Source organism: Zeus faber, assembly GCF_960531495.2.
Source record: "Zeus faber genome assembly, chromosome: 4".
NCBI lineage: Eukaryota > Metazoa > Chordata > Actinopteri > Zeiformes > Zeidae > Zeus > Zeus faber.
Genome location: NC_137191.1, coordinates 29,441,907 through 29,454,574, shown reverse-complemented (window position 1 = coordinate 29,454,574; position 12,668 = coordinate 29,441,907). Strand labels below are relative to the sequence as shown.

Genomic DNA, 12,668 nt, shown 5'->3' with positions numbered 1-12,668 from the left:
GTGGTGTCGTCTGCAAATTTTACTATGTTTTCGACTCATGTGTAAAGGTGGAGGTACACTTAAAAAGAAGTAGAAGATTTTGACCAAAAAGACGTTTTCAGAACAAGATAAGAACAATGTGTTGCGGTTATCTGGGTTCTTGCACTGTTCTCTGCGCAAGCCGCTAATGCGAACATTGTCCTTCGTCTTTTTCTCATTCTGAGACCTCTGACCTTTGTCGCGATTGGGCCAAATGCTGGGACAAAATAGGGGACAGACTTCAACTTCGCTTTCTGGGTCATTCAACCTCTGTCTTTTCCTGGCTCAACAAGTGTTTTTTTTCTGGAGCCGCAACATTCAGAGCATGTTTTATATATGCCTTATCTCCTCAAATATTAACTGGTACTCAAATAAAAACTGGTAAACAAGGCTGAATCTGAATCATTGTGTGTGTGTTTTGTCTCCTCTACCCCTGCTCCATGTGCACCGCGCATCCTGTGGGTTCCCATGCACTTTTATGGTGTTTTTATTTTAGATGCATTTTTTTCAGTAGTTTCTACTTGTATGATACAAACATTTTAAACAAAGGGACCTTCCGCCTCAGATCAGACAGTGGATTGTGTGATCGAGAGAGAGTGATCTCTGGTCTATTGTGTCCTGGCTGTTCCCGTGCCTCCGAGCAGAAAAATGATGAAGTCTATTTTAGATGTATTTATTTTGAGGAGAACGGCACCCAGACGGCAATTGAGGTAAATAAAAGTCCCAGTCACTATTTGAGGAACTATGGGTACGATCAATAAATTACATTGAGTTTGATTTCACAATTTTTTCTTTTTCTATTTTTCATCTTTATGTGAAGCAAAGCCACTGCCAACTCCTTTCACTGTCGAGCACTGTTCTCATTGAGTTCTTATTGAGTATCCTGCTGATGGTGTTTTGAGACATAATTCTCCGGTGGTTCTTATGGATTTTGTTCTCACGTCTTTAAGTGTACCTCCTGCTTTAATAGGGAGTAGAGGAGGGGGCTGAGGACTCACCACTGCGGTGCTCCTGTGCTCAGGATCAGAGTTGGGAAGGAAAGTCCAGTATCCATGAGCACAGTGAACTGTCTAAGCCCAGGTCACTCAGAATTTGGACCAGTTTATGAGGAATTATTGGATTAAATGCTGAACTAAATCAACAACCAGCATCCTTACACGTGTTATGCTGTTTTAGATGTGTAAGGGCTATGTGAAGAACTGTTATGACTGCATCATCTGTTGATCTATTGGGCCGATATGCAAACTAATGTTGATCAAGGTCAGCAGGGATAGCAGCCTTGTGGGATGTAGGAGAGAATCAGTGTCTCGAAAACACTTGGTGATGATGGGGTTTAAATCAACTGGGCGATCATTCTGACAATTCACTGCTTGCCTTCTTGGGCACCGGAACAACTGTGGCTGACTTAAGGCAGGTGGGGACTACCGTGTGCTCTAGTGAGAGGTTAAAGATGTTAGTGAATACCTCTTATACTTGGTCTGCACAGGCCTTCACTACTTGTCTAGAGACTCCACCCAGCTGCTTTGCTGATGTAAACTCTGCACAAGGTGGATGAGTGTTTCCAGATTGAAATGCTGAGTCCTATGCCTTGAGCAGAGTCTGTGCAGTACCCCGCTGTTCAGCTATGGTTTCTGATTGAAAAACACTTTGACTGTCTTTGTTACAGTTTAGAATTAACTCCCTGGGATGTAAGTTGAGTGTGTGTAACCATCAAATAGCCTCCAGTCCAGCATTAAAAGTAAACCCTGTTCTAGCAATAGAAACTAAAATAATATACCACCCAGGATGAACCCTGAATGCAAACTGGAGTATACAGGTTTGAAAACAAACTCCAGAAAATCAAAATGTGCTCTTTGCTGGCAATGAACTGGCTATTATGCCTAGTCTACTGGCACTCTGGCCTTCAGACAACAAGTACAACCAGCATGGGAGTAAAAATACCAAAGAACCTTTCATTATTAATAACTTACTAACTAATTTCAGGTAATTATCTATCATGAGTAATCATGGGAGATAGGTAAAGTTACCTTTCGCCATGTGTCCTTCCTTGTGTTAAGGTGTTTAAGGATTGCGTTTGTGTCTGTATTCAAATTTGGGAGTAGATTATAAGGCTTCCATAGTCTTACGGCCTTGTAGGAAGTGTCTTTCCCATTTGTTGGTTCAGGACTAGACCTTCTGTAAGCACAATAAAGGCCTCCATCCCTTGTTCCTCACACTTCAAAGTCTTCTTTACACTCCCTTCAGGTGACCTTCATGTTGACAGATGTGCTGTCCGGTAGGCGACGGCGCAGACAGGCTCAGGGTATGAGTCCCCGCACCATGAGCCAAGCAGACCCCATGCTCTACCGCGAGTTGGCTCAGATTTCCGGAGGTCAAGCCATCGAGGTTATCAAGTCTTCCCTGTCGCTGGCCACCGCCATTATAGAAGAATCATCAGCGTCCTCTGTGGTACTGTAGGACTTCAAGCAGTTTAACAGGCCCACGGCACACCTAATGATTAAATATACACCGTAAATACTGGTCGCAAAATAAATGATTGCATTCTCTATAGAGTAAACGAGCAGTTAACATACTTAGAAGTGATGTGAATACAAGTCAGGAACCAGTGTTTATAGTGAACAGCCTACAAACCCCAACCTGCCCCAACCTCTGAAACCAACTCACTAAGACTGGTCGAGGTCCAGTGAGGTCTAAAACCCTAAAGGGCTATGCCTCCTTCATAGAACTGTAGTTACAAAGTTACAGTAACTCTCGTTCTATGTCAGGAGGCTCCACCCCTTAGGAGGAAGGCTCCTATTGGTGTATCAGGGGCGGAGACCCCTGATACTATACTCCCCACTGGACCCAAACATGCCTCAAGTGCATCACGGTCCACGATGAATGCTGAATCAGCCAAAGCCAACAGTGAATGTGCATGCATACACTGCGACCCTGGCAATTCATCGTGCCCACCAAAGGCCAAGTGGGAGCCACTGGGAACACTACACACACTGTATGCACAGAGAGAGTGTTAGTCACTGCACAAAAGCAATATGCCAGAGAATCTAAATAGCCAATGAAACAAAAAAGTCTGCTTGGCTGCAGTGCCAAGCACAGATTGAGAATGACCCTGCGGAAACATCGCGCAGGTAAAATCAGACAAATGGAGATCGTGACGACCAAGACGCCACCGTACAAATGTCCTGAACACTGACACCCCTGAAAATGGCAGTTGAGGCCGTCACATTGCTAGTAGAGTGGGCGCGATGAACGGTGGTTACATTCCATCCAACTCATAAGCCATCAGGATACAATTACATAATTGCATAGTGCTGTACCGAAAGCAGCTCATAGCACACAAACAGTTGTTGCGACAACCAAACTGAAGCTGAAGCCACATAGCATGCCAAAACATGCATGAGACACAAACAATAAAGACGCTCCTCCTCTTCATCCTGGTTAGGAGTAGGAAGAAAGCCATCAAGGGTAACCAGCCTCGATCTGTACGAGCTTGTCACAACCTTAGGTGTAAATGTCTTAGTTAGTTAGTATGTCTAAGTTTAGGACGTATAACCACACTTCTGAGATCACAATTAATGGCTTAGCAGGTTTTACAGACAGAGTGCACAGATCCCCGACACACTACACACTACAGAGAACGTCCAAAACCACTTCCAGATCCCACTGAGGAGCGACACAGGATGTACGCGTCACAGCCCCATGAAGAAACATTTCACGAGCGGGTGACTAAACACTGGACCGTTAACGAAACCCTCATGACTGGCCGAAATCGCTGCCGCATACACTCTATTGGTGGACACCACGCGATGCTCTTCCATGAGAGACTGCAGGAATTCCAATATAGGAATGACACTGCAGCACAAGGGGTCGACCTCACGGTTGATGAACAAACAAACTTCAAACTCATTCCAGTTGGAGGCGTAGAGCCGAGAAGTGGACAGTGTGCAAGAGCCCACAATTGTGGAGATGACAACCAGTGATAGTCTGCATTGTTCAAGCCTGCTCCTTTCAGGAACCAGGCCAACTAAGGCAGTCCCAGGGCTGGAAATTAGGTTACAGAGCCCCCGGCCTGTGCATCGGAATGCTTGGGGATCTGCCACAGCCCCGTCACAATTAGTGGCTGGAGTTTCGTGACCCAAAGCGACCCGGGGCCCATTATCACGACAGCCCCTCTCCCCCGTACCCATTCCACCAGTCAGGGTAACAGACCTGACAGAGGTAATGCGTAACCCTCACCCTCTGGCTAGGGGTGGTGTGCGAACACGTCCACCCCTGGGGGAGGGTCATCCCTCGAATGGAGGGAGAACCACAGAGGACACTGAGCCGTCTCCCTCGACGCAAAGAGCTCCACCTGTGCCGTCCTGAATAGGCTCCACAACTGGAGCACTATAGTGGGAGCCACTTAAAGAAGGCTGTCCCACTCCCCTTCTGATGTGTCCTGACAGGGCGTGTTTAATTGAAACTGTAAACACACCCATTCATTCAATTACAGTGTGTCACCATGAGATAACGTTAACTTCACAAAGGCACGTCCACATTTCAGAGAGAGATTTTGGTGGACCTTCGATATTTGAAGAATGACCAGAGGTCCCCTTTTATAGTTCAATAGCTTTTTTTTGTCATATGAATAAGAACAGGTCTTTATGTTTCTGAGATCTAACCTACATGTTGCACAGCTTTTCAATTTCAAAATATAAGCTTTTTTTAAATTTACATTTTTTAAATTACAAAGTACAATAGCTTTTGTTGTCGTTGACTCAAACTAGGTATATAATTAATGTTTCAAGGTTATTGTCAAATACTTGATATCAATGTGAGCATCATTACCAATAATTAGGTACTTAAGCTGCTTTCTCATATGCACTGTTACTTTACCCAGATAAGCTGAATGTGTAAACACAAATGTCCGAATCATTTAACCCGGACATTACCTGGATTTTCCCAGCCAGAACACTAGTACGAAGTCCGGGGAATGTCCGATTGAGCCTATGTGTGAACAGAGCAGGTGATTGTCTGGATCATTCACAGCGAGAGGTGTGTGGTCATGCGCCAGTTATTTACCTTTGTGTGGATCTTTGTGCATGGACCTTAGCTGCTGCGTACTCCTTTCTGTTTTCTTTATTATTCCTTTCCACTCTCTCATTTATATTGTGGATATGTCCAAATTCATGGAGTATCAACGCAAAAAAAGCCCAACAACTGATAAGTCTGTAGCCTTGTCCGCCATCTTGGGTGTGCTGTAAAACTCGACAATCGGTCGGAGGGTCCTTTCCAGCACCCTGGAGCAAACTTTACCGGGGAGGCTGAGCAGTGTGATACCCCTATAATTGGAGCCCACCCTCCGGTCCCCCTTTTTAAAAATGGGAAACACCACCCCGGTCTGCCACTCCACAGGTATTGTACCCGACATCCAAGCGACACTGAAGAGGCGTGTCAGCCAAAACAGCCCAACAATGTCCATAGCCTTCAGCATCTCAGGGCAAATCTCGTCCACCCCTGGCGCCTTGCCACCGAGGAGCTTTTTGACTGCCTCAGCGACCTCTGCCAGGCATATGGACGAGACTTCTCCCGAGTCTTTAGACTCTGCCTCTTCCCCTGAAGATGTATTGATTGGGTTCAGGAGTTCCTCAAAGTGCTCTTTCCACCGCCCGACAATATCCCCAGTCTGGGTCAGCAGTTCTCCTCCCCGGCTGAACACAGCCTGAGCCAAGCCCTGCTTTCCCTTCCTGAGTCGCCGATCAGTTTGCCAGAACTTCCTTGAGGCCAACCGAAAGTCCTTCTCCATAGCCTCCCCGAACTCCTCCCACACCCAGGTTTTTGCTTCAGTGACCGCCGAAGCCTCAGACCTTCTAGCCTGCAAGTACCTGTCTGCTGCCTGACCGAGCCGTGCGGGTCGAGGCCTGGCCACAAGATGCTCCCCGACGAGCCCCCCCACAGGTCTGGCTCCAGGAGGGGGCCCCGGTTTCCCTATTCCCGGCAAGGTACCATGTTGCCTTGATTGTCATTGCATTAGGGTCCCTTGAATCGGTCTTTGTCTGGTCCCTCCCCTGGGACCACTCTGCCTTGGGAGACCCTACCAGGGGCTAATGCCCCCGACAACACAACTCCCAGGGTCACAGGGACACACAAACCCCACCACCGCGGTATGGTGGCGATTCCTCAGGGGGGGGTCAATGGGTCTGCGTTTGCATATGTTTGGGTTAGGTGCGAGGACTTCCAGACCTTAGGGTGACACAACGTTCGGACATTAAGTGCAAGGCTTTATCTGCAGCCTGCTTCGGTAGTGACTCAGAAGTGGTTATAGTGTGTGTGTGTGTGTGTGTGTGTGTGTGTGTGTGTACATATGCATGCAGTAGGAGCCACTTGAACAGGGCTCTTTCAGCCGGTTGACAGCCGAATTGCAACCAGCTTCCAGCCAGCTTCCAGCCAACCACCAGGTGGCTAATCGGCTGGAATTGCCCCTCCTTCTTATGTGTCCTGACAGGGCGTGTTTAATTTTGTCTGTAAACATACCCATTTTTTTAATTGCAGTGTGTCACCATGAGATGGCGCTAACTTCACACAATCATATTCCCGAGAGATTTCAAATTTTCACCCCTAACCCTAACCCATTACCTGAGATATTGTCCTTTGAACACTTTCCAGAGGTCATCTTTCAAAGTTCAATTTTTTTTTTTGCCATATGAATGAGAAGAGGTCTTAATGCTTTATTTTAATCTACATGTTGCACAGCTTTTTAATTTCAAAGTTGTAGCTGGTTTTTCTGTTGACATTTTTTAAATTACAAAGTTCAATAGCTTTGTAATGAGAACACTCAAATTAGGTCTATGTAATTATAGTTTCAAATGTATTATCAAATACTTGATAACAATCCAAGTATCATTACCGAGAATGAGATTCAGAGCCAACTCAACATTACATAATTGGTAAAATATTGTATAGGGTGTGTAGTAGTGATTTAAAATAAAACAGTATTTAAAAACTGAATTTAAATAGTACATATATATATATATATGTGTGTGTGTGTGTGTGTGTGTGTGTGTGTGTGTGTGTGTGTGTGTGTGTACATGTGTATATATGTATATATGTGTATACATATATATGTAAACAGTATATGTATATATATGTATATATATATGTGTGTATCTAAGTATATGTATATACATGTATATATGTAGGTATGTATGAATATATATGTGTGTGTGTGTGTGGGAATATATATCATCTGGGACCTCACAATACTACGCAACGCAACGACTCAACGTCCAAAACATGTATATTTTTCATCAAAGAAACACAAGATTATCCTGTATACGCAAGTTGCTTAAAAACCTGTGCGTAAAAGTAGCCTTGGCCCAGATGCCCACCCTGTGTGAGGGTCTGAGGATCTCTCCAATAGGCTAGATCCCTTTCGAGGAATCATGGTATGACCAGCACAGTCAGTGGTTCCCTGGGTCCAACTTGAGCCCTCCAAACCATTACTGGATACTACTGCTGGATGTGTAGGATGTCCAAGGGCACCACTACATAGGCTGCTGCCATCCGAGCAGCTTCATGATGGTCAGTGCCGTCACTGAGTGGATATAATAGCGCCTTCACAGCATTCTCCCTCCCCTCTTTTTAGGTTACAGTTTTTCAGGCAGTGAGAAATCCTGGGAAGCCGGATAATTTCACCTTTACATTTGACAGCTCAATGAGGAACCTGACCGCTTACATAACGGGGGCATCCTCGCTCTCCTTCAGTCTCAAGAGCCCTTCAGGTATGTCTTAGGATATGACGATAGGATAGGGCACATTTACATATGCACATATTGCACATTTAAATATTGCAAACCCGACAAGAAGATTAATAAATAATAAACCTTTGTGTGAAACCTGATTTAGATTGATTGCGTGTTCCTCTCCGCTGCAGGTACATCTCAGAGTTCTCACAAGTCCAGTGGCACCTTGGGGTCCTTCTCCACCGTGGGAAACCTACGACGCTTCAGCTTCAGCACCGACAATCAGACAGGATTGTGGGAAGTCAGCGTTACCTCCGACAACCCCTATTCTATCAAAGTCATAGGTCAGTGCCATCATGGAGTAAAAAGAAAAATGATTCAGAACAGATTCAGAATTCTCTGAAGATTAGTTTAAGTTGTAGAGGCAGTTTTGTTTTGTTTCAGGTTTTTTTTCATGTGTTTTGGTGTGTCATTGAGTACTTACTTGATTAGATGTCAAGGAAAAAAGGACAGTGGAACAGATATAAGTCAGATGAAATTCTTCCATGTTAAAACTACTAGTGAACTACTACAATACAGAGCTAGCGATGAACTGCATACTACAGTAACTGTGTTAGTGCAATGCAAGGCCACCCGGGGGATCAATTAGCCTAGCTCCTTCAAGAATCTCGTTGTTGCCCTAGGGATGCTAGTTCAGTCAGCTGAGTTTTGTTGACAGTAACGCTCTGATGCCGAGAAGTACTGTCATCTAATGTAGAGCACAATGTGTCCCATTTATGCAGGTCAAAGTTCGGTCAACTTTATTTACAACCTTGTGGAGGCTTATGAGGGGGCGCATGCTGACTTCATCTTAAAAGAGGGTCGTCCTCTCATAGGTAAGACTTAACATAATATAATAACTAATATCCCCCTGTCCTGATACCATGCTTTCATGAAGATCTCCCAATGGCAGCTAGCTAACTTTTTACTTCACACTGAGCTGCTGTGGTAGTTTGATTTGCGATGAAACATGTAGTTGCTCACACCTTAGTTTTAAAGTAAGTCCATGTCCATCCACTTCCTGTTCCCTCAGGTGGAAATGCCAGCCTATTGGTCTCTGTGACGGGAAGTGACACAACAAAGGTCACAGAGGTCGTTCTGTTGGAAAGCTCTGGATCACGAGAGGTCAATGGTTCGGTTCGGGTACGTATAAAGCCCACACCTTCATTTTCACCCCAAGTGCCAAAAATAGAGTCAGGAATTTCAAACTGCTTTAAAAGTGCCTTGTCAAGGGAAGAATAAAATAAACAGTACATAACTACACAAATGATATGGCACACATTTCAGAAGAAGAACCTTTGATGACCGATAAGGGAAACAAATGCTAAATAGGCACATGCAATTCTGTCTATTATTTTTTTCTTTTGTGTACTCCACCACACACAGTCTGTAGGAGGCAGTGCCTTCCTGGTGACCTTCCAGAATGTCCCGGAGGGTGAGTTTGTGGTGCGTCTGAGGGGAGAGGACCTCTTCACCTCAAGGTCAACCACAACAGCCAGTGGCTTCCAGAGGCAGGCATCCACACAGATCAAGACCTCCAGCATCTCTGTTACTGTGAGCACTACCATAGCTATGTAGTTTGCAACATTAATATTATTCTATACTGTAAAACGGTGGGATGAAAGAAAAGATTTTGGAAAAAAAGAGAATTAGAGGCTTCTGGATAAGCATTTACATTTACATTTAGTCATTTAGCAGACGCTTTTATCCAAAGCGACTTACAAGAGAGAAAAACATTCAAGCTACATTGCGACAGAGATTAGTGTAACAACAACATTAGTGTAACAATAAATACTGCTAGGTAGTGCTAAGTAATTGTAGGTTAGGACAGGAGGTACTCACTGAAGAGCTGGGTCTTCAAGTGCTTCTTAAAGACAGAGAGGGAGGTCCTTGCTCTGGTCATTTTTGGCAGCTCGTTCCACCAACGTGGAACTACAAATGAGAATAGCCTGGATTGCCGTGGCTGTATGGCCGGCAGAGCCAGGCGACGCTCATTTGACGAGCGCAGCATCCGGGGGGCAACATGTGCTCTTACAAGAGCATTTAAGTAGGCGGGAGCATTCCCAGCAATCACTCTGTAGGCCAGCATAAGAGACTTGAACTTGATGCGGGCGGCTACAGGTAACCAGTGGAGCTCGATGAGCAGCGGAGTGACATGTGCCCTCTTTGGCTGGTTGAACACCAGTCGCGCTGCCGCATTCTGTATCATCTGTAGTGGCTTCACCGCACAGGCCGGCAAGCCTGTTAAGAGGGCGTTGCAGTAGTCGAGACGGGACATCACCAAGGTTTGTACCAGCAGTTGAGTGGCATATTGGGTCAGGTACGGCCTGACTTTTCGGATGTTGAGTAGTGCGAAGCGGCAGGACCGGGAGGCGGCGGCAAAATGGTCCGAGAATGTCAGTTGGTCATCAATAATGACACCAAGATTCCTTGCAGCCTTGGTAGGAACAAGAGATAGAGAGTCGATTTTAATATCAATGTTGTGATAAATACCTTGTTTGGCCGGGAAGACCAGCAGTTCCGTTTTCGCCAGATTTAGTTGAAGATGATAATCCTTCATCCATGTGGATATGTCAGCGAGACAATCCGAGATCCGCGTCGAGACAGTGGGGTCGTCGGGCGGGAAGGACAGATAGAGTTGAGTATCATCCGCATAGCAGTGATATGAAAAGCCACGTGAGCGGATGATCGGGCCCAGTGAGGTGGTGTATATGGCAAAGAGGAGGGGTCCTAGCACCGAGCCTTGGGGCACCCCTGTGGTGAGGTTGTGAGGCACAGACAGCTGGCCTCGCCATGTCACACTGAACGAGCGCCCAGTAAGGTAAGATTCGAACCAGGAAAGTGCACTGCCAGATATGCCCACACTTGAGAGTATGGACAGGAGTATGCTGTGATTGACAGTGTCAAAAGCAGCTGATAAGTCTAGCAGAATGAGACCCGAGGATTTGGCAGCAGCTCTAGCAGTTTTTAAGGCCTCTGTCACAGACAACAGGGCTGTTTCGGTGGAGTGACCACTTTTGAAGCCAGATTGAAGTGTATCAAGAAGGTTGTTTCTTGACAGGTACTCTGTAACCTGTCTAGAGACCGCCCTCTCTAAGGTTTTGGAAAGGAATGGGAGGAGAGAGACCGGCCGATAGTTTTCTACTTGATTGGGATCGAGTGAGGGTTTTTTGAGCAGTGGTGTGACCCGAGCCACTTTGAAAGCGGAAGGGAAAGTGCCGGAAGTTAGGGAAGAATTAATCATATGTGTGATTGCCGGGGTGATAGTCGGTGATATGGCTTGAAGGAGGTTAGATGGGAAGCAGCCATAATCAGTCATTTACTCATGGAAACCATCATTGCCCCATTGCAGTTGCAGCATTGAGATACTTTGGTCATCCTTTAATTAAATATAAGTCTCAAAACCTTCATTCATACTCATAGGCCACCCACAAGACAAGGAAACAAGTTGTTCATTACCAGGAGAATGTTCAGGGTCACAAAGTGTAATAAAAATCGTAGTTTCAATTGGTCCAGCATGAAGCTGCGAGACCACCTGAGCACGGGCCAAGCTTCACAATCATCCAGATCTAATCTATATCCTATCCATATTTTATCCTCGCAGCCATGACTCACAAATGAATAGTGAACTTCTCGTAAGAAAATGGCTGCATGAAAATTCATCAGCATGACTTTAAAATCAAGAGCATCAGAAATTTGCATGTGATATATCATGAGGAAAAGAATAGACATGGCATGACAAGAGGATAAATATTAAATATTACCAAATATTACTTTACCATCAAATTGGAAGGTCCTAAGGCATTGTTTTTGATACCATACCTGTCAACGTCCATTATACTGTATATCATCACTAGCGTCATATCCCATTCAATACCTAGAGATACCCAGAATGCTCACCTTCATGGTTGTTTCAGGCCCAAGCCAACAACACCTCGGTAGAACCGGGCTCCACCATTTCCATTTCCTTCACCATATCGTCGACCAGCAATGGCATGGATACTGGGACTTACACAGTGCGGGCCACAAATGACCGCGGCTACACCTCCGGGGTCTCGGTGGGAAGCAGAGGGGGCATCACCAACGGCACGGTGACACTGACGGTGCCTGCCAGTGCTTCATCAGGAACCGACGTGACACTCACAATGGAGGCCGAGAGTGCCACCAGCAACGACTACAACTATGCCGTGCTCAAACTGTCTGTGGTCGCAAAGGTAACGGTCTACAGAGGAGATGGGTTGGTTAGTTTGTAGGTCGTGTGGTGAGAAATTTAATAGCTCAATCAAATAATTCAATCAAAATGTTTGTTGGAAGTGTCTAGATTTCATTCTCTGCTATTAGGGCTGAGGACTACTTTCTGTGACTACATTTATCTGCTCCTGAGAGTTCTTATCTAATACATAATATCTATCATGTGATAAGGATGTGTCTTCATGCTATTGACTTAATGCTATGGATGCTCTCCAGGTGACAGATGTCTCCGGCCCCTCGTGCGAGGTGGCACGTGTGTCAGACATCTGTCCCTCAGCTTCTTACCTCTGCAGCTCCACCCAGTGGCAGTTCTCCGCCAAGTTCACTGACGGCGTCAACGGCACCGGCATCGACACCCTCACCATCCGGCAGGGGAATGGTACAATTAACACCAGCATGGAGGTGGGAGCCGGTGGAGAGAACATCACCGTGGTCAACTACAGCGCCTCCTGCTGCGCACAGCGCGTGGAACTGCTGGCCGTGGACAGGATAGGAAATGCGAGGACGTGTGTGGGCCAAGCGAGGGCCGCCGAAGCCGCTGAGACAACGCTGGCTACCACAATGCTGGCTACGACGTCTACTGGGGGTTGCGCACTGACGATCTCGCAGCTGCTGTGGATCACCATGGCGGTTTTCTAA

At 45.9% G+C, this 12,668-nt stretch overlaps 1 protein-coding gene across 1 annotated transcript in view; it reads left to right on the top strand.

Moving 5' to 3' along the window:
• The window catches only part of vwa10.2 (von Willebrand factor A domain containing 10, tandem duplicate 2), a gene marked incomplete at both ends in the record, with an annotated part of 31,277 nt that extends 18,609 nt beyond the window's left edge, over positions 1–12,668 (top strand). Inside the window, 8 exons of the mRNA XM_079999538.1 lie at positions 2,263–2,466; positions 7,643–7,778; positions 7,931–8,083; positions 8,522–8,614; positions 8,812–8,921; positions 9,165–9,332; positions 11,696–11,992; positions 12,246–12,668. Coding sequence (XP_079855664.1) covers positions 2,263–2,466; positions 7,643–7,778; positions 7,931–8,083; positions 8,522–8,614; positions 8,812–8,921; positions 9,165–9,332; positions 11,696–11,992; positions 12,246–12,668 — 1,584 coding nt within the window. The remainder of the gene's footprint in view (positions 1–2,262; positions 2,467–7,642; positions 7,779–7,930; positions 8,084–8,521; positions 8,615–8,811; positions 8,922–9,164; positions 9,333–11,695; positions 11,993–12,245) is intronic.